Raw genomic sequence first — 27,898 nt, 5'->3', positions numbered from 1 at the left:
CATCATACGATTATTATTATTATTGTTATATACCTATATAGTAGTCGTGTGTTACGCCATATTACATCTTTAAACTGGCGTTTTTTATTCTTCAATATATTATTATCGTTTTAATACATAGGTACCTACACCCCTAATGATGTCGTAAACAGTATATAATAAACGTATATTATATATATATATATATATGTACACATATATTGTTGTTATTACTATTATTATAATATTTGTCGTTAATCGTTTTATTAGTATATAAAAAAAATAATAATTACAAAAATCTCCATTAATATGTGTTATTTAACGATCTACCTCGTCGACGTGCGGACGTGTGTTCGCTCGTGTATCGGTTGTTATTACTGTTGTTGTTGTCTTTGTTATTCGGCTAGGCGTACGATATAGTTATAATATAGACTCGGAAATTTCCTGGGTCCCGGTCCTTGGATTACCCCTCGAATGCGCTTGACGTCATTCGTCTGCAGATTCAAATCATTGCGATATGACGCACGGATTTAAGTATAAGGTACTAGTAAAACCTAACCTACGCATGGCGATAGTAATGATACAAGAAACCCGTAAACACAATATATTTAACTACATACCACTTAAATAATGATATAGACAATAATAATATAGTTATAATTATTTATACGCTTCGGACGTTTGAAGGTGCATAATATGTATATATGTTATTGTATGTAACTACCTACAACGTATTATCGTATACGCAGAGCCGCGTCAAGTAATTTAGCGCCCCGGGGCAAAATTTCATTTGGGACCACAGGTAGCATGTCAAGTGCAAATAAAGGCGACCCCTTACTTTTAAAAAATTAAGGAGCCAGGGGGCAATTGTCCTTTGTCCCCCCCCCAACACGGCTCGGCGTGTACGTTAATCTAAACATTTTCTTCGTTGTCTACTTAAAAAACACAAAATTGGTAGGTACTCGAATCAACTAAACGCAAAATATGTGCAAATATCTAAGTTTATACAGTGGTATCCATAATCCGATCGCAGGAATGGAATGAATATGCTACATACATGAATATCAAGAATGGACCGTGCCTATGTAAGAACTTGTAAACACAGAAAACATCAAATAAAACGTAAAACCAAATACGTGTAAGTTCCTATACGACTAAAAATTATTAATTAAACTGTACTTAGCTCTATTTGGTAGTTCCTAATGATTTTACACTACGTTAAAATTTATAATGTTTGTTAATATTGTTTTTAAACAAAATTAGATACTCTATTCAAATTTGTAGGACTGACATGACACCTTATTGAGGTATAGTTTTGAATGTTTTGATGTGGTTATTGTGGTTATACAACTTATTAATTGTTGTGTGCTTGATTTTACATAATAGATTGCACAAAAAAACACATTGTAACCACACAAACTACTAAAAGTTATATCAGTCCTATCACTTCTAAATTCTAACTTTAATATATCGGTACGACTTAATAATAATAAAATGGCACAACTATAATATTTTAAATTTCAAGTTTTCAACATACGTTGACATGTGTATAGCCTTATATACCTGACCTGACATGTACCATATTAGAATTTACCATCAACCAAATTATGTTGTAAGTAGAAAAATACACCATACGTAAATGACTAATGAGTATAGAACAATATTTTTCTAGAGATTTTGAGTTTTGTATACAATAATTCTATCAACTATAATATATTATATTATATTTACTTAGTCAAAATATCATACCTCGATAAATTTGTCAAAAACTTTCAGAAGGTCTGTAGTGTATAATATTTAAACAAACCGTTGTCAAGATATTATGTAAATAACAACCATTGCAATATTGCATACAGTTCTTCTTTTTTCTAATTTATTATAGATAAATATAAAGATTTTGAATATACAACAATGAAATTTGGTTCAATGTAAAACGTAAAACTGTAGACAATTTGTAAATGGCGGGTATATTATAAATAAATCAAACATAGTAAGTTAAAAAAAAATAGTTATAAAATTAGTATTTGTGGAGTTTTTTGACTTTTCCTTGAAATATAATACAAATAATAGTAATCTTGGATACGAAATATTATAACTTATTCATGCAAAATTTGTATGTACAAAAACTAGCTTAATTTTGAATACACTATCATGTTAAATCATAATAATTTCAAGAAGTCAACTTATGTTTTGAATGCAAATGCATAAAAGGAATAATAATAATAACAATAATAAAACGCGTGTTATGAATTACGATGAAACTAATAATATTATAAACATATTATGATTCAACATTTTTACCGTTTTTTATTTTATGTTACTTCATATTTTCAATATTGTTTTATCTTTGGACAATAGTAAACTGATTTAAATATAAATTATTATTGAATAAATTTTTACTTTCAAGTTTCAAATCTGCATTAAACATTAACAAAATAAAATACTTTCAGTTTATTTTGAATGATCAAGTTGTGACGATTTTCTCAAAATTAACTTATTAAATATTTATTCATTATAATAGTAAGTACATTGATATATATATATAATATATAATATTATAATGTAGGTCTATATTAGGTTTTATATTTAGTTTTATTGTTACATAATTTGAATAAATCAACTCTTTACTTGTTATTGCCTATTTTATCCATTCACGACAGCAACAAACTTTTATAGTTTACATATGATACTAATTCAATGTCAAATGTTTTACTTTCTTTTAACTAGGTATTTGATATAAATTTAATAAAAATAATAAAATACCTATGTTAGATGTTTTATTCCATCCTATAATAAAGAGTTCTAAAATAGACTTCTATAACTTATTTTGAGATCGAGAAAGTTGTTTTATCAGAAAAATAATTGTGTCCTTGAACAGTACAATTATTTTAAAGATTCCATTTTTTTTTATGTATCAATTTGTCGTATATTATTATAATTTTGAATTGTTAGCGACATACCTGGACGCTGTACCTAAATTTTATGATATTTTTTGGATTTTTTTATTACTTTGATAGGTCAATGCCGTATTCACTATTTTAGTATTCAAACAATATTGAAGCTAAATAGGTTAGAACGGTTAGGTTAGGTAGCTCAAAAAGTGGAATTTAAAATATAAATATGTAATGTATATTGCATATTGATTACATAGATTGAAAAAAAAACATCAATACAATTGTGGATCAATAATTAATATAGTTAAAAATTTAGTAAAACAACCATTTTAAATATTATATAATTAACAAGAATAACATATGCATATTTATATTTATACTTACCTAAAAAAAACCCTGAGACAATGACGGGTAGTAAAAAAACATTTAAAGAATAAATAGTGAACTAATAAAATTATTCATTAAAATTGATTTAATAGCCCTTGAGTCATGATGAATGATCTACTAAACTGATAAATATTTTATTCAAAACTGTGTAAATATAAAAACTGAGATCTTATTTTGATAATCTGATGTACACTGTATAGTAATAATAAATTGATTTCAAGTGTATACTTCGTTATTTTAATTAGTTCTTTGTGTTAAATTTGAATTCAACGAATATAGTCGTTAATATACAAAAAATGATTCTAAGCAAAAAAAAATGAATGGAACAGTTTCTATTTCTAAAGGTGTTTTATATTAATTATATTATTATTAGTATTATTTATGCCTATTTTCTTAGTTTGGAGAATTAAAATAATGTTTTCTAAAAACATTTCAATAATCAATAAGTGAATGCCTGTGTATCGTAGAATATTGTAGTAAATAATAGTAAATAGCATAGCTGAAAATGAGTCTAAATATTTTGAAATGTTATTGTGTTTAGAAAATAACAATGTACGTAATTTGTAAAAATGTTCATGTCTATAATAGTTTTTTAATTATAACAATAAATAACTAAAATCGTTATTTTACGTTTGAATATATACGTAATTTAATTTCGTAAAAAAAAATGTATATAATTTCAAATCTTCATAAATTGTTCAAAAAAGTCAAAAATAGTTTATAAAAATGTTATTTGAACTTATTTCTTAATCCTTTCTGAATTAACGCCAAATAAAATAAAATCGATTCGATTTTATCGATATCTAGCTGGTGTCGCGTAAATGTTGCCGTTTTTTGACTGTTTTTCCTAATTAATAATAAAAGCAAGATCTACGAAAGTTTTTCACTTTTAACTGAAAGTATCAACTAGACAAAATAAATTATCGAAAAGTAAATACCATATTCCAATCTTCAAACAATTTTGTAAGGACACAAAAATAAAATATAATAAAACATACATCATTATATATGCTTAAGACATATAATTTAATATTTTTTTTAACGAATATTTACAATCTGTATGTAATACAAATAATACATTTCAACAGGACTTGGTGGCTTGAGTAAAAAAGGTATCCTGTGACACTACCTCAGAATGTAATATTTTAAAAAGTAGGTTTTAAGAAAAAAACGCATCGGGTATAATTGTTTATTGCTAATGTTATATAAAATAATGATGAAAATAGGAATTATTAATAATATGTTTTTATTTTTGATTCGAACGAATCCTTTTTTTTTATAAGTATTGCCAGTATTACTTCTTAATGATTAATGATTGGTGTTTATAATTTATTTTTTTTTATCCGAATGCGTTTAAGAGTAAATTCTTCTTTATCATTTTTCGCATTAACTCTAGTATAATATTTAACCATCTAAGTAAGCCGTTGCCAATAGTTAAAGTATATCGCAATTGTTTCCATTACCTATAAATTTATTTCTCAAACAATTTAATATTTTTATCAAATAAATGAATTTGCTTAAAACATTATTATTATTATTAGACACACGTATTCTTTAAACGTTTAAATTGTTTTAGTACACACTTAGTGCACAAGCACAGTTCAAAATCGTGTACAGAATTTGTTGAATCATCATTAAATTTAAAACGACTAGTTATATAGATTAGTAGGTATACACAAAAATATTTTCACAAACTATAGGTGTTCAGATTTTATTTTCTAGCATTTATTATTTTTATGTTACTGGTATTCATTATCTAAATGTATACGAAAATGTTTAAATAAACATAGTGTTATTAAATATCTATATCTATTATTTCAATGGCGTAGCCAAAGGGTAGCTAAAGGAGCCATACCCCCTCCCCCCATTGGCCGTATTTTATATATTGTTTTAAAATATTTAAATTTAAATATGGATATTGTCTTACAAATTTTAATTATTTAATTAATATTATATTTCTTGTTATTAGTTGTATAATAGAATAGTTGAGTTAAAAAAGTACCTATTTATTAATTTTTTTGTCGTTTTTGATTTTTAATAACTCAAGTTAAAAGTGTTTAGCCCTTCCCATAAAAAAATCCTAGCTACACCTCTGTATTAATTGATTCGTGTTTACAATACTTAAATAAATATTTAGTTTCTGTTGATTTGCAAAATAATTTTTAAAATAAATATAATTACAATTACTAACAGGAAATACATTCAACGAAAAAATATTAATTATGACGTTTATTTATTTAACACAACTATTTAACTGTACTTTTAATACTAATTTTGTTTATGAAAATATTGATAAACCATAAATTCTATCATATTGAGTCTATAATCTATATCCACAATTTTTAATAATCAATTGAAAATTTTTCATAAAATATTTAAAGTATTTTAAACGATAACAAAATATACAATTCTCACACTAAAAAAAATCCATACCATAAAGTCTATAATATATATAATTTATATTTACTTCTTCTATCAGTTAGAAGTCAAAAATAAAACATTATTTTTTTAGATAGATACCTACAATCTTTTTTTTTTTTTAATGTGCAATGAAATGTTAAAAAAACATATAATAACAGAACAACACGTATATGGTTACACCGTTATTGTAATGATTTTATTATCTATCGAGTAATACTATTATAAGATATTTTGTTGTGTATAGATGGAAAAAAGAAGGACTTATACAGTTATTGGAAAAAATATTATAAAAAATTTTTTAAATAAAACAATACTTGATGATGTGAATATTACAGTCGAAAAACAATCTATGTACGTATTATTTTTTTTTTAGTTATTCACTAAAATCAATAGACCTTTTCCGTTTATTCAGTACAACTAGTGTAAAACAGACATTTGTTTAATCATAAACTATAAGGTGTAACAATAAGACAATAATTTAAGAGTTTGTTCAAGAAAAGAATGAATTATTAATTTTTAAAGTATTAAATTTGTTTTAAAACGTATTAAAATAACGTTACACAATTTAGTTTTTTTTTCACTTTTTTTTTCTTCTAAGTATTGTTAGAAAAATTTTTTGAACTGTGCATTGAGGTCAAATAATTTTCTTTTTGTAATCTTATTCAAGGTAATATGTTCAAATTCCATAAGACATAACATTGCAATCATTATGTAAATGTAATTTGTTTACAAATACCTATATGTTTATTTCCTTATTTTACTTTGGTACTTTTAAAATAATACATAATGTCCTCAATCTAATGATTATCACAATAATATTATCTTAGTTCATTTATAATAATTCAACGGATAGCACGCTGTTTTTATTTTACTAAAAAAAAAAAAAAATTATGTAATAGATATTAGATATTACGAAAAATATATGCATAATTATAATATATCATTAAAAGCCTATAATGGTATAGGTACCTACGGTTCGATACAACAAAATTTTTATTATTAAAAATAATATTTCAAATAGTTTTACCATCTACTTATGAATAATTTAAATGAATTTGTTCAATCAATACTACCATGACGTAATGACAATACATATACTATATTTTATACATAACAATATTCTCAATTTTCCATTTTATTCTGTTTACAACTGTGATATAATGTGTTGGATTTTACCTTTATTTATCATGTCGATCGTTTTAGATGTAGGTACCAATTTTTATAGTAGTTTATCACATACTAACATAAAAACTTATAATGTAATCAATTGTTAAATATTATTATCATGGTAAAAAAAATATGCTTGGAAGCGGAATATGACCTTAGAACAATATGAAGAATCTTTTATGTCCTTCCTGTATTCAATTTCCTAAAACATCAACAGTTATATAAGTCTCGTTGGGCATCCTTCAAACAAAAATTAATCACACTTGTCGTTTTATTATTGTTTTTATTTTAGCTCTGCCAAACTTGAAAAGATAATTCATATATGAGATTAAGATTAAAACAAGTACAAGTTATTCATAAGTATATGAGAACCGAAATTTTACTAATTACTATCCATAGTGTTTCTGTTATATATTTATATAAAAAAAAGAATTAAAAATGGTGCTGTTATTAAGTATTTTAAACATTTATGTAGTATTCATACATGCTATTTGATTATATAAAAGTATTATGGCATAATTATCTTATGAAAGAAGTCACCCATATTTAAAACTATGTTATTTATTTCTTAAGAATTATAATTATAGTTTTATTAAACTTAATAAGATCACATATATAAATGTTAAATCATTCTAATAAAGGTCATGATACCGATTAATATGAAACAATTTGCTACACTATTCATTATTACGTATGTCCCCCAAAAATCTAACCCTAAGGTTGGTTTTGTGAGTAATATATAATCGAGTACCACAGCTGGGTCCTCGGCTATAATTACATATATATAACCTTATATTTTTAATACTTTTATAACAATCTTTTAATGATAAATAGTTTTAATATTAAACGACGAAAGGAACAAATCCTCTATCCATGATGGCAATGAGATAATAATTACTTTTATCGGCGCCAAAAGTTTAGTTCTAAACACGTCATTATGTATGTTATAATAACGTTCTTAGAACGGATTGAGAAAGTTAAACTTTACGACCATTTTAAAAATATATACTACAAAGGAACATACATCAAAACATAGAACGATAAACGAATAACTGATGGCTTAATTTGTGTTCTGTACATGACATATACGTATATGCATATTATAGTTACGCTGTGTTGGGTGAAAACAGTTCGGGTAAGTCTGTGTTGCTAAGATGTCTGGCGGGTGTTTTGGAACAAGACGATGGTGAAGTGATAATGACAAACGACGCTCCAGTGACCTCTGCAGAAAGCGGTAGCAGTAATAATAGCAATGATGACGTGGTAATAGGTCGGGAAAGCAGTGACGTCGGTGCCGAGCGGACAGTCACACGACGACATCCAAAGATCGGGTTTGCCCCACAGGTGTGTGAATTTCTTGACCTATCGTGATTAATCTTGCAGGCATTGTGTAATCTATTTTTTTCCGTCTAATGGCCCCAGAATTTTGATGTGCCTGGACCGATGAAAATATACCACCTACTGCACTTTATCGGTGCCGCCAACGGACTGATCGTTGGCAAAATCGTAGAGAGCTACAAGAGCCTAGTGCCGATGACCGGGTTACCGGTGACTACGGACTTCTTGGTCGACCGACTAAGGTTCGTTATAAATCTGCGACAAAAGAAAAGTCGTTGCGTATAGTTAAGTTGGTACACATTACACGTAATATTGTAGTATATACAATAATGAATATTACTTTTAACTATGTACGATGTATTATATATTATACTATTATCGATAAATTGATGTTTTAAAATTGAATATTTTTGTGGTTATTTACCTGTAAACTACACGTATGAGTACGACTATTATAGGATTACCTATTTTATATAATATATATATTACTAACGTCAGTATTCCTGCGATGTATTTATTCAACCTACATTTTTGAATAAAATATTTAATGTAAATTATAAATATTCCATTACTTAAAGAAATTATTTTTATTTTATTAAATATACACATCATATATATTGGTGCTGCTAATCGAATCTGTCAATAATCTAATAGTATATGACTATAATTATAATAATTTATTTATTGGTTTTATCATATGTTACATAATTAATATAATATTTTGTTTCACAAGATTGAGCCAAAAGAAAGTTTTATCACTGGTGTTAGCAATTATACACGATCCTGAAGTGATCATTTTAGACGACATCACAACTGGCATGGATACCGTAACATTAAAAAAGTAGGTTAACCTTTTATTTTGTGCTATGCCTTATTGTTTTATGTTTAAAAAAATTGTTTATTTTTATTCATTACGTACTTAGAAGAGTATGCTGTTTAAATATTATCTTTACCTATGAAGATTTTTCTTTAAAACACATCAAGGTGTCCCCTTAAGATGACTACCAATCCCCTTTACAATTATTATCAATATACATATTACATTCTCGAAGACAAATTGTATTATTACGTTTTTAACGATGAATATGATTAGTATAAATCTTATAAAAAACAATAATCTTCACGATCAGATATCTTCTGTAATTTCATTAATTATCTATAATTAAACTATAATAAAAAAGAATATTATCCTTATTGCTGCAATATATTATATCATATTAGCTATTGTTGACCCTTTTTTTCTTTCTGTGACAATTCAAAAACGTACTTCAGTTCTTGTACCTATATGTCACACTACTCACGTTAGTATATTAATCACATTTAGTTTATTTGAAATTGACAATTGTTCTATATTTATTTTTCTTCTCTTTACATTGTGTCATCTAATGATAAGTTAATATTAATATTATAATTATATTAATTGTTGTACCGTGGGCATAACTTGAGTTTATATAATTAATGCAAATATAATGATTTTACTTTTTAGATGTTTTCTGCTCCCTAAATTAAGTTATTAACATAGCGCGCAATTTATGATTACTAGTAAATATAAAAGGTCAACAGTTAACACTAAGGTACACTAATAATTAATAAAATTATAGGTCTTTCCTGTAAATTTCAAAATTTTATTATTAATTATTATATACTTAACGGTTGTTTTAACGATTACGTTACATTCCTTCAAACTAACAGGTTGTACATTATTAGGTTAACATATTACATTCTAGTAGAAATATTATCAGATCTGTACAGTAGCCGGATAGATACTGGTTTGAATCATACGTAGGTATATTTACTATGTACTAATCTCGCCTTAAGGTGATAACTGATAATATTTGCACTGCACAGATTTAGTTATTGAACATTATTAGTCCAAGGCCATGCAGAGGCACAAAATACTATACTATATAGCTATAATATAGTTAATTCTATATGACAGAGGAAGCCAGAATTGTAGTTATAAAGACAATAGACATACAAATACTTTTTTTTAGAAAATAAACTTAAAAAATACATAAATATTATTTTGTCGACACTTAACAGTCTTTTTATATACTTAATTAATCATAACAATAACGACAATAATTATTTGAGCAATATATTATTATAATACAAATAAATATGAATTAAAAATCTTAATAAATTGCGATTGCCCGGGATTATCTTTGTAACCACCACAATCGATAATTTTTTGGCTACCGATTGTTACAGCATCTTACTATAGAAAGGTAAACGAAAAGAAAAGCAATGAATAATATTCAAGTACCTTAAACATTTTTTTCTCGATTGCAAAATAAATAAAACCAACACTATGTTCAAATAATATCTCCTCAACTATAATATGCCATGTATAATATAATAGTATTGTTTATTTTCTCGGCATGTATATTATAGGTCTCTCGCCTTGTTTATTATTATCTTTCAAGTCATTATGTAAATATGTAGGTATTCATATTTTTTACTTATTTTAGTATTTGGACACTTTTAACATACATAAATTTATCCAGAGAATGTACAATAATCGTGTCGGCCTCCAATAACTTTTGCTTTATGGAAACAGCAGTTACGCACGTAATGACCAATGTTCTTGTTATTTTTTTTCCTAAAATTACTTTTTTAAAACTAACAAAGTTTTGTAACTTTGCAACCAGGTAGGGATATTGAAAAATGGAAAAATTATAACGGAAGGCGCTACTACAAATCTTATGGAACAATTTAAAACGTCAAGTATAGAAGATTTATTTATAGCAATAATATTCGCCGAAGATAATCTGCAGAAAAATCCCGTAGTACTTACAATTGTTATTATTATAGTACCACTTTAGTATATAACTAAAAAACCATAATTAATAATAGCTATGTTTATTTTAAGTCATTAAAAAGAACCAGGAGATTATCAATCAATAATAATTATATTCCACATCAATATACGTCATTGCTGAGTTCCACGTTTAATACAGTAAGCATTAAAATATGTATTAGTATTAAATTCAGAAAAAAAACAATATATTATTATACCTAGTATAATGGTAGATATGTAATATATATCGTATATTTGTATGATAATAAACAATGATATATAGTACTATATTATGTCAATGACTTGCTGTATTTATATTTTGTATATCATTTCGGCATTTTCATATATTTTTTTTTAATTTATTGTTGTAATAAATTTACCAACATAAAAATAAAATAAAATATAAAGTACCTATTTCACACTTATATATAGTTGTATCGAGATGTAAGGGTAATCTGTGGTTATTGTGTGTTTTATTAGATTAACAGTTAATCATTAACTTACTATGGGTATAATAATAAATAATTCCGTGTTGCAAACGAACATCAATTCATTTATAACGATAAATACAATGCATTATTATGAATTTTAATGGCTACAAAAATAATAAAAGTTATTTTAACACTTAGGTATTGAAATATTAAAATAATTAAATTAATACACTATTTATATTTTGTTTGTTGATTATAGCAACTTGATGAATCCAAAAAACCAAAAAGCGTACTACAGGCACTAATACTTAAAAACATTTGGACTTTGACTGGAATTTATTCGTAAGCATCATTTATCACCTTTATGTTAATATAATTATAGTCAGTGGCTCAACTAGGGAGGGGAGGGGGGGTGCAAAATGGTCTTTAGCACCTCTTATTTTTTTATACCTAACTAATAATGTTTTAGTGAAATACCATATAGTATTGCATGAAACCCAGAAAAATTATGTTGATTTAAAATGTGTAATATATTATTATTTATTTAATATGATTATGAAATTAAAAAGTTACTCAATTTCTCTGAGACATTAACAGTTTTAGCACCCCACATTTTAGAGGTCTAGTTGCGCTTATGACAATAGTATTAAATAAGTTATTACCTACCTATTTATTATGTGTATTTAAAAATTTTATGTCACTGACATTGTACATCTTCTCTAATTCCAACCATCGCAATGAATCTTAATGAAGGAATTAAAAATTCACTTTGTGATTAAAAAAGAAAAAATATATAAAAAAATGTTATGTAGCTTTTGAAATAATAGGTGTCTTGAATTACCCAATATTTACTAATATACTGAAACAGCTAGCTTGACATCATTATTGAGACATTAAGTAATTACGGTAGTTTAATGTTAACGTTACGTAATACTGTTAATTAGGTAATTCAGTTAAATTTCAGAACACGCAATTCGATTTCAGTATTTTAAAGAGAATCCCATAAACGTCTAATCACAATTTATAATGTCAATATATACTCGTAGATTCCACCTTATGCAATTACGTGTTTAATTAAATTGCATTTGATTTTACAAAACACAAAACATCAAAGGTGTTAATAGGTATTCAAGTACAATTATCTACATTGAGATTTAATGCTGTCGTATCCAATAACCGTTCTTCTGGGACCTTGATTTAGTGTACTTACCTAATTTCCTAATTTTATTTATGATGACAGTATGACACTATCTATAATTTGCCATCTTTTTAGTGAAAAGTGAACGCTTTTAAGCTCAGAGCCGCCATAACAATATTATATTGTGACCTGTAGGCATTTAGTTAAAAGGAATTAATAGTGACACCATAGGCGCCCGGAAGGGGGGACAAGCTGGAGTATTTGTCCCCCTGGTTTTTCAAAAATATGTTTTAAATTAAATGTTTTAAGATAAATTACTATTTATTATATAACAAATCCTAACATTGCCCCCTCCTAGAAAAATTTGTGCGGGCGCCTATGAGTGACATACATATGTCACTATAAATGTTCATTTAAAAATGTATAGTATGTATTTTTCTTTTCGTATATTATCATAATAACGATTATACAAAATACAGTCTTTAATATTACACAAAGTCTTTTTCTGTATGACTGTATTTATTGAATGAATACACAGTTTAATTTTAAAACAATATAAACACAAATAAATATTTCTAAGAAATAACGTAGGACTTAGGAGTTAAGGAGTTAGGACTATACATTTTTTTTTTTTGCTGTCGTAAATTTTTTAGAAAATGTAACATTTATAATATGTGATAGGTATTGGTATTGTCGTATACCTACTATAGACGGCCATTAACATTATAATATAAGATATACATAGCATAGGAACACAATATTATGAAATAAATATAATATATTTATATTTTAGCGAGTAAGCGTAAGTTATTAACTAAGGTAGGGCTCGATAAGCCAATTGTACTCGGGTAACATAATATTTTGTTATTTATCGCCGTGCGCCGTCGCTGCCTTGAGTGCGAGGTGACTTCTGTTGCTGTCGTAGAGTTCGGTAGGACTGGTAGGAGTGTGTGTGTGTGTGTGTGTGACGATCTTACCCGGAGAGGCGAACAGCTATTACACGGACGTCAGTAAAATATTTTATGTTTGTAACAAAGGTGTTTCTGACCATATTAATTGTTTTATGTTCAACCTTTGAATACTGACCCAGACCAGAGTATAAAATAAATATCCTTCGAGTTAACAATGAACCAGACTAGGGTGTACAAACGGATGTAATTAATTTGCACCAAAATTGACCCAAAATATTTACATGTGTAATTTGCACTATTTTTTTAAAATGCGTTTGTAATTTGCATCAAAATAAAGATATGTAATTTGCACCATCCTCAGGTAGTAAGAAATAGAAATTATAATTTGCACCAAAATTAAAATCGATTATTTTTTCGATAGTACTCGTATTACAAACTTACAAGTTTTTATATCCTACTATAAATTTAGCTTAGTTTTATTTATAAATAGCTGAGCTTATACACATATTGATGTAAGTTGATATAAAATCGTATTATTATGAATATAAAAAAAGTTGGCCAATTAAAAAAAAAAAATGTATCCAATATAGATTTCGATAAAGATGTCTACAATCCTAATATAACTTAAGCTTAGTTTATATTTATAAAATAGCTGAGCTTATGCACGTATAATTGTTATAATAAGTTTATATAAAATCGTATAATTTTGAATATAAAAAAAGTTGGCCAATTAAAAAATAACATATGTAAAATTAAAGTCATATTATTATGAATATAAAAAAAATTAGACAATTAAAAAAATTATATGTAATTACCAGATAAGGTGAAAAATCCCGAAAAATTATTATTGTCATTCGTGTACATCTAGTCTCGACGTTTACGAAGATACCGAGGAATAATCGAATATTTCAAAATCCAATACACGATAATCGAACAAATAAATTATCATTTTGGTGCAAATTACAAATTCTATTTTCAACTACCTGAGGGTGGTGCAAATTACATACCATTATTTTGGTGCAAATTACAAACTCCCGTACAAACCATATGAATCGTTGCAGAGGTCTTAAAAGAGACGAATATAAAACGATAAACGTATGTTATCGTACCTCTCTATAAATTAACAGTCTTGGTCAAATTAATTTTTGAATATGGGTTATTACTCATTACCTAACTTCATTAAAAAAAACAGGAACTCATTCGAAACATCATTGACGAATTTTCATCCAGTGAAATGAGTAATGACTAATGACACATATGGATTTTATAAAAAAAATTGTGCCAAAAAATTAACCCAATATATGATTTCTTTTATATTTTTATATATTATACATACATTTTTTTAACGCTAAAATTTAGTGTTATTTTAATAAAATTTTATTTAAAATAATACATCATTTTTATAATTTACTTAGTGTACACTGTACGCTAACACATTTTTAACCACATCCCTTTTGAAACAGTTCTAAGTCTGTATGAAATGAAAAGGAATTTGTGCTGTAAGAAATCAGAGTTTTTTGAAAATTGATCTTTCTATAAAACGGGAACCGAATGGGCTACAATCTCGTCAGTACGTAGCAGATATTTGAGCAGTAACATTTAATATAATATATATTATTTATATGGTCCACTTACATTTCACAGCAGTTGCAGTACATCACTTCAATTATTAGACGTTGAATAGTTTCGATTTTTTCTAAGATTGCACATAACATATTATACTTAGCTTTACACAAATAATCTGATATATATTATATTACATTAATATATAATATGTTAATATGCAAAATACGCAATCTGTTGTCCATCCATACAACTTGGGTGCGGCTATAGATACATATTATATTATGTGCAACGATAGAACACTATATGTATACAATAAATATTATTATAAAGTTGCAGGTAACGCGGGAGAATTATTCTGATTCGTTTTTTATAATAATATTACCTCATGCATTATGTAAGACATTTGAATTTTAAACATAATTATTAATGATTTCTACCACATGTCTGCAACAATCGTTTTATTAATGATTAATAAAAATAAATGTTATTGATCATCCTCCTTCCACAATATTTTTAATCATAATAAATAGTTCTATTGACTGCAGTGTGCATGTGGGAAGATTATATATTTTTGCAACATATCAAAATTGACGAAATTGAATAAATTCGTGGAAGTAATAGTAGTCCAAATAATAAGAATTAAAAACAAATTATTATTTGAATATATTTTGTTTAATATTACTATTTCATAAACCATAATATATATTATGTAAGCAATATAAGTATGTGAGTATGTCCGCCTTTGCTTTTGTATAAATAAACGGATTAACTACGGCTTAAAAATTTGAAAATTATACATAACGTTCGATCCTTCTTTTCGAGTCAATAGTAATATGCTTTATTGCAGTTTATTTATTGGTTATTGATATATTTAATTAGTTATTAGTATCTATTATTGAATTCTGTATTGAATAAATAAATTATTATTATAATAATAAACTTTGGTTTTTTCTTGTATGTTTATAGCATATTATTTGCTGCATTTATATGCGTAATTCTGTTTCCTTTGGCTGCGCACTGGTCGTTTACGGCGTACCCGAACAAAGAAGTACCTATAATGGTGCACAATGAAGATTTGGGTGACTACAATAATGAGACGATCGAACCTATGAGTAACATATTCATTAGTCAATTGGCAAATGTTTTTCCTGTGGTCAGTAAAATGGATTTTTTATACCTAACAACTCACACGCGCTACGTGCTCAATATTTTTTATTCTTTATAGGTGTCTAGTTATGACATGTAACTTTTTAGTTCAAAATTTAGTTTATGTTCGTTTCCTGTTTCAGTACTATGTTATGAATTCTTGAACAGTATAATATACTATTCAATAATATTAATAATTACTAATTACAATCCAACGTCACATAAACCCACTTAAACGATTTAATAATATATTAATTGTCATTCAAATTAACTTAAATCACCAATTCACCTATATAATAAAATTTTTTCAAAAATGTGTAAATATTTAATATACTATATAGTAACTTTATTTTTTAATATTTCAAAACACAAGATAGAATTTTTTATGTTTAATCGTAGTTGTTAACTTATAAATTATATATATAATACCTATAGTATTATTCTTGTAAAAAATACACGATTATATCTACATGTTCTGTGATAGAATGTAGATAATACGTGTTAAAGTGCAATTATTATTTAGCAATACAGCAATTATTACGCTGGTATGGGTTAATTAATTGTATAAACCTACTATTATACTATATACCTGTCATTCAATTTAATTGTTATTCGTTCATTTTTGTTGTTTAAAAATAAAACAATTTTATTATTACTATTACTTTTTTTGCTTGTGTACAAATTTACTAAATATGTCCCATATCATAAAAATAATTCATTATTTTAAATACAAATTAAAAACTTTGATTTTCAGCATTTGAAAATACCTTTTAAAGGACGCTCTGTGAATTAATAAACTAAAACTTAGTTGAGACTTGACTTTGTCTAAACTTAAAATAATAAAATAATATTTCCTATATATATTGCTATATACCTATAAGAAATTTCGTTTCGAATTTTCGATTATTATTAAAATTATTATTTCTTTGATCATATATTTATTTAATATATACCTAATATATAATATACGTAATAGATGTACACATCAAAACCAATTAACGATACACACGAAGATAAAGATTATTATTATGATATGTTCGAATGTTTACTGTACTTTGATCAAAATTATACAGTGGCTCTGCGACGACGAATCGAAAGGAAAATAAAAAACAACGTTGATTTTGATAACAGTCAGATAATTATAACAATGAATATGACCGGTATAATACAATATGTACTTATATATGTACCTAATTAAAAACGACTAAATTTAAATGTTTTGGGGTCCTCAAGCTCTGTAATATCGTTAATATCAGATTTATACTAAAAAATAATATTAAAAATCACTTCTTATAATATAATAGACAAATAGTTAGGTACTTACTTTAAAACAAAAATATTTGACCACTACAGAAGGTCACATACTAAATACGAATATACTTGAATAGCATCTATAGGTTATTTAAAAAAACATTAAAATTATGGGACAAATTTGTTTTTTTTTTTGAATATTCATAATTGTTTATGGGTGATAGCCGATAGGTATAGATCAGTGGTTCTCAACCTTTTAATATTAGTGTACCAAAGGCCATAGCCAGAAAAATATTTGAGGGGGGTTAAAGTATAATATGTTATATTATATAATAAAATATGAATTTCTAACTATTCAATCTTATTTCAAAAAAAATTTCGGGGAGGGTTAAACCCTAACCCCCCTGGTTACGACCTTGAGCGTACCACCTACATAGTTTGAACATTTTACATATCACCTGACTACTTTTTTTTGCTTAAAAAAACACTTCTGCCTAATATACTTAATAATTTAAATTACCTACATATTAACATAATGAGGCTAGTTTGATAATTGTTGTTAATTTTTTTGATTTTGTTTTCATTTAACTAATGCTATGGTTAAGAAAAATGTATTAATGAAATTGCTTTACTTCAAATATATATTTCTCTACAAGAATCAATCAAAAAAATTTTTTTTAAATCTTAACACATATATTTTTAAAGTTATATGTAGCTATCAAAGTTTAACCTCATATTCATTATATCAATGTTCTCCCAAAAAAATTGTATTTTAATAATTTTAAAAAATAATTTTTAATTTTAATAAAAAAAAAAGGCTGGCGAGCCTAATGTTAATGTGCCCTGGTGTTATTATTTCACATATTTTTTCATACATTTTTTATTTTATTTTTTTAAACTTTATTGCCAATTTTAATGCATACCAATTAAATAATTACAATATACATTTATTATATATAGAGCCGGATCTAGGAGAAGACGAACCGGGACACTTGCCCTGGAAGTCTTAGTCGAGGAGCCCTAAATTACCAAATAACAGTGTCATTATGAGGGAGGTTGAATTATGAGTGTGCTAATTAGGTACCTATGTATACTTTGCCCCGGGTAAAAAAAGTATGCTAGATTCGGCCCTGACTATACACAATTTATAAATAATAATAATATATTATACGTATAATAACGATTAACGATAAGTACATATTCTACGATTTTTTTCAGACGGACGAACAGCTGCTATCATAAAAGATCAACTAATGGAACTCTATAAACAATTTCTATCGGACTACTCGCACAACATGCTGACGGAATACGTTACGGACATCAATGACGATTCAATAAAGGTGACATTGCACATTTGAGTTGTTTGTAGACATTACTATACTATACACTAAACCATTAAACTGAGATACTCGGATACATATATATATTTATGTAGACATTTAAATTATAAATAGAATGTTTTTACAGTATAATTCAACGACGAACGACAATGACTACAAATATCCTATTTATGGACGATTCGTAAATTCGGGGCTGATTGTCATGTAAGTACAGCATATAACACCTATCTATACGATTTAACTAATATAATATACAAAATGCGTTCATAGAGGGTACCTGGTGTTGAGCTTGGCCATCTTCTACAATATTAAAATTGGGATCCTAAAAGTTAAACTCTGCAGTCGAGACCCTGTATTTAATCTGTTGTTTCTAAATTACAAGAAACATATTCATATTTCTTTATTTTTTTTTCATATTATTCTGCTGTGTTATTGCATAATTTAACGGAAGTAAAACATTTTACATTTAGGGTAAAACCTATAATTATTTATAATAGGCGAACCACTAATTCCTCAAACTGCTGCCAATTATCAAGTCCATAATTTACAAAACGATTTTTTTAATGTAAGTTTACGTACAATATAATATGACGTACAATAAATTAAACCTATATATACTTGCAGTATTCGAAATTTTATCATCGTACATTCGTATAGCTAAAGACAATTAATCACGCTACCCCAATTTCATATTATTATATATCATGCTTGTACGTATTTTATTAGTTTGACGTTCTTTTTTCACGGAGCAATCGCCGTTCAGCTACAGCAGGTCACAGGCAAGGATTGTTATTACGACGGTTGGACATCATATCATGCCCGTCTCATCGTTCAGATACCGATTGCCATTGTCTGGAACGTATGTACAGTCGTACATATGTGCATCCTATATGATATTTTAAGCCCTCATTACCATTACGTCTTCTTGGGTTTGTTGTTCGTGAGCGTCAGCGGAATACACTTAGGTAATTACATTTGAACTTACAAATAGCCCATGCCCCACGGGTAAGTACATAACACTTAGAAGTTGTGACATAAAACGATTATTGAGGGGTTCGGTTTAGGCAATTTAGTCGATTTTAATTTTTTTATAACTTACATTTGTTTTATCTATGATTTGGTTTATTGATTACTGAGTAAATGTGAAATCATGATTAGTGAAATTTGTAAAACATTTTAGTTACATACATAAAAAAAACTTTGAATTTTGAATTTTAAGCAGAGCCAAATCATTGATTTTGCATTGTTTTTATTCGTGTACAAGTACACGACAGTCGGTAAGTGCTTTGATTTTCAAAAATGGGGATAGTTTAGGATAACAAATTGGATCTAGTTTATACTTAGGTGATGTAACAGTTAATAAAAAAAAACCAGTTCTTTTTTATTGTTGGAAAAAACAAAAGGGATTTTTTTTCTATAAATACCGATAAATAATTTTCTGGGTAAAAATTTTTGAAAATTTAATACAAGGTCTATTCTTTTATTTATATAAAAATATTAAAAATTCATAGAAAATTTACATTTTATAAATTTATAAGTTTTAAAAAAATAATTTAAGATTCCTCATACTGAAATATAAACATTATTCGTGGAAATTTATAACTTTTGTATGTATTCAATTTATAATGCATTTTACTATGCATAATAACGTTTTTAATTTATTTTAACATAATATCTATTATAAAATTAATCTAATTGCTGTTGTACAGTATCTACAGAAAGTTAAAATTAAATTTCGAGCTATTTACATTTTTATATTATGGTGTTAATGTTTGTTATAATAATTTAAATATTGCATTATCCAAGAAAAAAATATATCAACTCCCCTTTGATACCTAATGTATAGTGGTGGTATACATTTTCATAATTTTTTTTTTTTTTTTTTTAATTGAATGTGAAAACTAGTGTAGAAAGAATTATTATATAAAAAAATTAACTATTATACTACGTATATATAGAGGAGTTTTCTGTTAGCCAATATAGTTTTTCATATTATAAAATATAATATTTTCAAATACATTGTATTGCTAACAGTTACTTATTTTATTGTTTATCACTTATTCACTCCAGTTTAATTGTGTAATTTACACACAGAGATAGAGCTGCCTAGCATAATTATTATCAAAAAAAAAAAAAAATAGAGCAAACACAAGTCACATTTGTATGTTATAATGTATTTATTAATTATAATTTATAAGTATATATTTTAAAGTATCATGCTATCATCATTCGTCTATTTTCTGATGTATTAAATTCATCAATGACAGAATCCATATCTACACCACTTGTTAACTTTTGTTCAGTGAATAGTAAAAGTAAAAGTAAAGAGTCTAATCGTTCTTATTTCATTGTACTTCTAAGTTTAGTTTTTACAATAAATTGTCATTTTTGAAAAAAACTCTTTCACATATACAGCTTGTAACTGGGATAATGGTAAGTTTTTATAAAAACAACTCTATGTAGATCTACTATTGTTAGTTTCCAGCCAATCAAGCCACGAATAAATTAATTCACTTGAGATACCATCAGGACCATCAGATTTAGGCAAATGTTTATTTATTTTATGTTTAAAGGTTTATTTCAGTTTTTAAATCTATACTTGAAGTATTTGAAAACGTAGCTAAAACATCAATCATTTTAGGTTTTATTTCTTTAAGTATCAGACTACCAATAGCTTCAATTTAGCTTAAAGTGTCTTGATTAAATCTTGAATCCATTGCCAACAATAAATCATTAGGCAGTTCATAATAAACCGTTATCTTCATTTCATCTAATTTATTTCCAAAAAAAATTGATTGTTTATCAATTGGAGTCGATACTTTTTTGCGAATAACACCTTGAACAAATATTTCATGTTTTTTACATAAAACAACTGTATGAAAAATATTTTCAAATTCTTTATTTTCATATCTATTATTTTTAAGATTTAATATTAAAGACCGTTCAAAGATTTAGTTTTGGTGATTGAAGTACTGAACTAACTTTTAAATAAGATTTAGCATTGAATGCATCATAAACATGCCAAAAATGAACTCAAATCTTTTGAATATACACCACATAAAACTTTATCCCAATGAATATGTATATTTAATGTTTGATATACTGTTCATAAAAATATAATAACAAAATAATATTTTTATAGGATACATCTTATGTTCAGTAGTGAAAAGTCATTTTTGCGCCATAATAATATTGTACTTAAAATTCACAATATGCGTTTATGTCTCAGGTTATGTATACAGTTTATTATTATGATCAATAACTGATTTAGAATAATAATTTTATTAACTTTAATATTGTATTTTTTTATATAAATATATATAGGACTTTGGTGGCCCACTTGTAAGTTTTTTGATTGGAACTATGAGGTAGTTGGTCCAATTTCAGCAGGCGTTTGTTTTGTCAGAAATTTAATTGAAAAACAGAATTTTGATATAAAATCATTAATTATTACAACTTGTTGGTCTCTAATTCTTGTAATTATCACAATAGTTGATATAGCAACTAGCAAACATGAAAAAAGGTACAATAAATTTAAAAATCTATTATAAATATTAATAATTATGATTTATTATTTACAAATAATATTAATTTTTATTGACACACATAACTAATTTGTGTAAAAAAGAAGATATATATATATAAATGTAAAAAAAAAAAAATTATTCGTTTTCTTGCTTTTTACGTAATATAACAAATCCTTCCATAACAGGTGTAAGACATTTGTATTCATCAGTAGCAAGTTCTGCCCTTTCGCCTACTGCCAATAGTACTGGTGTGGTGTGGGTGTGTACTCCAGCTATTGTTTTAGGGGTACCAGCTTTTCCAATGACATCAACAGCCTACAAAATACAATAGTTTATCACTCTAATTAAAATTTTTCATTAATTCGTGCTAACCATAATATAAAGGGGACAGAAATTTTCTTGAGAAATATATTAAAATTTTAAAGTTAAAAATATATACAGAGTAGGATTTTAACACACAACTTTATGTTTAAGAAAGTATGTACTTATCATTTTCACTACAATATATTTATATCTGGATAGAGTGTGTACATTTAATAGTAGATTATAAAACAAGATAGTTAAAAAAAAACTTACTTGACCAACTCGAACTGATACGGGTAGTGGCTCAAGGTCTTCATCCAAAGTCACCAGCCACCTTGGGTACATAGCAACCACCAAAGTGTAAAGTAAGTAATGAGACTTACCTAAGATAACTAAAGAACAAAAAATATTAATATATAATTATTATGTTAATTTTATTATTTAAAATATGTACTTACTGTTACGAGTGTCCAAGAAGCTAAATAGTGTGATGAGAAGACCTGATACAGCTACAGGATTCATTACCTGTCTGTCAGTGTGGAACGGTGACAATGATAGTGTACCTTTACCCATGTGTGTCAAACCCTGGGCAATACGCACCATAAACAAATGACCAGTGTTTTTAGCATGGTATTGAGCTAACTGACGCAACATAGTAGCTAACCTGAAAATGTTCAAATTTATTAATATTTAAAAACTCAACAGTTACACATTGTCTATATCAAAACAGTTTAAAAATCATAAAATCAACAAATAAAAATATTTAAATTTCAAAAAAAAAAAGCAAAAAACTACTTGAAATACAAAAAAAAATATAATTAATACAATGTTTTTTTCATAAATTATAAAATATCAGTAAAGAAATACAGTGAAAACTCAGAATCAATCAGAATTTTTATTTTTATTACCTTGCATTATTAGTGCCAGCTCCAACCAAACCCATTGAAAATATGGCATTATGTGCTACTTCTTCATCTAGATCGTGAGAGTATTTATTTAGCACATCAATGATATTCATTTGAGGGTTTGATATAGATAACAATGCGATTGCTAATGGGACGGCTCTTCTTACAGGTGGTTCACCGTACCTACCCTAAAAATAATTAAGTGATATTTAAATATATTTCTACAATCACTTATTGTAAATTGTCTTACTAGTTGTCCAAAAATGCGAGTACACATTTCTGAACCAGTATCTTCTCCCATTGCTACAACAGCTACAGCTAAAGCAGCAACAGCTTGCATGGTTGAAAGATCCTTACTAGCAGTCTCTTTGTTTTTTTCTTTCTCCTTTTCTTTTTCTGCAGAAGTAGTAGTCTCTTTTTTGTCACTGTCCTTATCTTTTTTATCATTTTGTTTTTTGGAAACTTCTTCTTTCTGAAAAAACAAATTACTATATTATTCAATATTCAGATTTATAAAATTAAAAATTATTAAATAGCAATTACTGGTGCTGGAGTATAATGTTCACTACAGATATGTAATAACTGCTGAATAGTCATTACATCACCGGAGCCAGCACAAGCACACATTTTGACTGTCATTTTAGCCATAGACTTAAATGGATCAGCTAACACATTTAAATCTCCATCAAGTGCATCAGCTTTATCCTTAAGGCCTTAAAATGGTAAAAATATTCTTTTTAGATAAATGTACATTTTGCCTAAATGAAATTGAATTTAATAAACAATACCAAGATAACATAATCCAAGAGCTAGGGGTAAAAATCTTGAATAATGACCATCTTGTAATTCTGTTGAAGGTAAATCTACCAAAGTTTGTAGGATTGTAGATATAACATCATGATTAGCAGCACCTACACTAATCATTCCACAAGAAAGAGCGGCTAAAGCCACGACTTCAGGTGTAGATTTATTGTTAGACATTACAGGCAACAATAATGTTATAACGTCTTGTCGTCTTGTACCAGCATAAGCAAGTCCCAAACCTAAAAACGTATAAGACTTAAATTTAGTACTTTATTATTGTATTACATTTGTTAAATTAATAAGTTACCTAAGACAGCTCCAATTCTAAGCAAAACACTTTCATGTAAAACATAATCAGATAAAAGTGAATAAGCTGGATCGCATTCATTGCGTACTCCAACATTTACAATTCCCAAAGCAAGAAGAGCACCAGCCTAAATATTATAAATTAATGGTTAAAATTAAATATTCATAACAAGATATAAAAATGCAATATTTACTTTAATATATTCTTCAGATGTATAAAGATATTTGTCAATTGGAGTTAACCCACCATGGACATCCCACAAATGAATAAGTCCAAGAGAAGCAGCAGCACTCAACATTCCTAAAAAAAGTACACATTAAATAAATAGAATTAATATTAATATATAATTAAATTTTCATAATTAGTTTATATAATTAGAAATATTTACCATGTTGTTTATTTTTATACATCCATTTGTTGCCATCTTCGACAGACACCAATTTGTCTCGTGAAAATCCAGCATTAACAAAAGCATTAACAAAAGTGGATGCAAGATTGTGTCGTGCTGAGTCTACAGGCACATCTAAATTATATGATGGACGTAAAACCAAACCTTCTAACCAAGTTTTATATACATCATCTGGTGTCTTTGGTTCCAATATATCCAACTAAAATATTCATATAAATAAAATAAATAGAAACATTCAAGGCATATCATAACTTGAAAGACTTACTTCTCTTGCCAAGCTATTAAAATGTTCATTGATGTGAGAATTAGACATAATATTAGTAAGATCTGCCTTATCCTTAGGTTCATCATTTAATTCCAAACCAACATACTGCCGTCCTAACATATATGCCAATTGCTTCCTTACAACTCTATTTAACATAAAAGTTAAGAACATCATTAGTATATACCAAATCAAAGAAAATACACACCATTATCATAACAAAATTTGATAATTTAGATGTGTATAAAAGATATAACAAGTGTCAATTTAATATCAAAATAATTATTGCTTATTAAAGTTATTTTAAATACATAATTTAAGTAAATCATGATTTCTACTTTTTAGATAACAAATTCTTGAAAGCTATAAAAAAAATCAGTGCCTATGTATTAAGTTAAATGTAGAAATATTCAAAACAATAACCAAAAGTGAAAATTATTAAAAATTTTGAGTACTGAGCTAGGATATTGTATCACAGAATAGATTAAATCTTTCTAATATTTCGTGACTTGTGATAACCTACTTAGTACTAAATAATTATTAGGAGTGAATATATTAATAAAAAAACTTACGGATCCTGGCAAGCAACAAATATTTTTGTCATTGTATCTGTATCATTAACAGACATAGCTAAACATAATGCTCTTGGGTATTCTTCAAAATTCAAATAATGTTTCATCACTTCATTATAGATATTGGTTCGTTCAGGTTCCACAGCATAAATTGAACAACTATAAAAATCAACAAAACATATAACTTTATTTGGTATTACATTGTTTAAGTATGTTAATATTCAAATTAAATTACTAATTTATTATTAATACTATAATACAGGGGTGGCCAAACCACATAATAGACTTTTGCGGCTCGCATCTAATCATAACATTTTTACAAAAATTTTTTTAATATGAATTTATGTATTACCTATATTATAATATGATCTTTTTTTATTACATTTTGGCTCTTCCATATTTATTAATTTATTTGGTGGCTCATGAGTCTCTTCTCACTAGCCACCCCTGCTATAATATATATCTAGGTATCATTTGTTTGATATTACAATAGACAACTTACTTTATTAAATAGAGGCAGACTTTTAGATAATTAGATTTATCTACTTGTAAAAGATCCAATCTGTCAATTTCCATCAATAAATCACAAGCTTGAATTTCAGCATTGTGTTTCATATCAAAAGCTACAATACTTTTAATTAATGAAAGCAATTTATTTCGATTTTCTTGGTCACTAGTCCATTCTTCTGCTATTTCTGCCTCCAATTGTCTAAATTATATTATAAAGAAATAATAATTTAAAAACAGAAATAAAAAAATGAACTTGAAGGGTTCATATTTATAATTTTACAATATTCATAATTAAAATAATAAAATGATTTAACCGCTTACCTGACATATTCATGACCCCAGTCGCCAACATCTACTTCTCCAGCTCTTAAACAATAACGTAGTGTATCTTTTAGTTTTCTATCTTGTCCCATAGCTAATATAGACACAACTGAACAGAGTAAAGCTTTTGTTTTATCATCAGTTTCAATGGTATCACATCTGTCTTTTAAACGTGCATAATAACTACGCAAAAATTTCAGAGGTAATGGTACACTGGTCATTGATGTTGTAGATGTACGAATTAATTTACGTAGAGTTTCAAGTGCAAGTCCATAAAGAGATGCATCCTTTTCCTAAAACAAAAATAAAAATAATTGAAAATGCAATGAAAATAATATCTATGTATACAAATAAAGGTATAAAAATTAATAATTATTATACTTGATGAATTAAAACTCATAGGTAATATAACTTTAAATCTATTATAAAACCTCGGCTAATGTTTTAATGTTTGACATATTGATTAGTATTATAATTATATACGACTACCTTCCACTTATTATGGTGCTTATTATTTAGATAAATAAACATAAACACCAAAACCTTCTAATAAAGAAATAAAATAAAACTCACTAATATCCTGTCAACCAACATATGAAGTTCTTCTTCTAGTCTTTTGTCCTCTTCGGACTGAAAACAAATTAATAAAATATAGTATTAACTTTTTGTAAATTAAACATTAACAAAACACAGTTTTTTATTGAAATAAAAAAAAATATATTCAACGAAAAGGTCTTACCATTTCCTCGGTTTTCTTTTCAGCCTTCTTCATGATTTAAAATAATTAAATCCCACTGCAATATAAAATAAATTTAAAAATGATTTACTTAAACAGTTAGATGACAAACAATACTATCGAAGATTTGGCTAAAAAACCGTATTTAGAATTCAGAGATGGATGACAAGCGAAAACTAATAACATTAAAACACCTATCATCCCTACCAAGGATTGTTTGTATTTAAATTTAAGGTTAACGTATACCGTGGTATTGCTGACAATACAATAATACTAAATCTTAGTGTTAGATATTAGTGTTAACATTAACCACTAGATAGCGATGTATAATTTAAAATCCATTTTTTTTATTCAATATTGGATTTTTATATCTATTTTTTCAATAATTGAACGTACTTAATGTTTAGTGGTTTAGTTTTAGTCTTTCGAGCTTCGATTTAATGTCAAATCAAAATTATGTTACGAATAATAAC

The 27,898-nt window shown here is 26.5% G+C and overlaps 2 protein-coding genes across 4 annotated transcripts; one reads left to right on the top strand and one right to left on the bottom strand.

Annotated features, from left to right (window-relative positions):
* Positions 1-416: 416 nt before the first annotated feature.
* LOC114119632 (uncharacterized) lies at positions 417-22,320 on the top strand. Of its 3 annotated transcripts, XM_050205876.1 has the most exons (16): positions 1,855-1,969; positions 5,926-6,032; positions 7,955-8,192; positions 8,271-8,428; positions 8,920-9,027; positions 10,658-10,757; positions 10,838-10,975; positions 11,059-11,145; positions 11,677-11,759; positions 15,999-16,185; positions 17,155-17,338; positions 18,648-18,769; positions 18,897-18,973; positions 19,496-19,734; positions 21,912-21,998; positions 22,094-22,320. In XM_050205876.1, the coding sequence occupies exons 2-16, from the start codon at positions 5,926-5,928 to the stop codon at positions 22,318-22,320; spliced, it is 2,142 nt and encodes a 713-aa protein (XP_050061833.1). In that variant the 5' UTR covers positions 1,855-1,969. The 3 variants fall into 3 exon arrangements, with proteins under 3 accessions (XP_050061844.1, XP_050061838.1, XP_050061833.1); XM_050205887.1 differs by lacking the exons at positions 1,855-1,969; positions 5,926-6,032 and adding an exon at positions 417-520; XM_050205881.1 differs by lacking the exons at positions 1,855-1,969; positions 5,926-6,032 and adding an exon at positions 592-1,117.
* Positions 22,315-27,600, bottom strand: LOC114119584 (26S proteasome non-ATPase regulatory subunit 2). Its single transcript, XM_050205874.1, has 16 exons — positions 27,429-27,600; positions 27,263-27,319; positions 26,690-26,982; positions 26,361-26,567; positions 25,859-26,017; positions 25,290-25,434; positions 25,004-25,223; positions 24,809-24,915; positions 24,616-24,742; positions 24,293-24,547; positions 24,048-24,217; positions 23,755-23,976; positions 23,508-23,692; positions 23,058-23,263; positions 22,873-22,991; positions 22,315-22,611 (listed from the first exon to the last, which is right to left on the bottom strand). The coding sequence occupies exons 1-16, from the start codon at positions 27,459-27,461 to the stop codon at positions 22,432-22,434; spliced, it is 2,685 nt and encodes an 894-aa protein (XP_050061831.1). The 5' UTR covers positions 27,462-27,600; the 3' UTR covers positions 22,315-22,431.
* Between the last annotated feature and the right edge of the window lie 298 nt (positions 27,601-27,898).

This window comes from Aphis gossypii, chromosome 1 (assembly GCF_020184175.1).
Source record: "Aphis gossypii isolate Hap1 chromosome 1, ASM2018417v2, whole genome shotgun sequence".
In the NCBI taxonomy this organism is placed as follows: Eukaryota; Metazoa; Arthropoda; class Insecta; order Hemiptera; family Aphididae; genus Aphis; species Aphis gossypii.
Note: the sequence above shows the minus strand (reverse complement) of the source record. Positions and strands in the feature narration are given on the sequence as shown.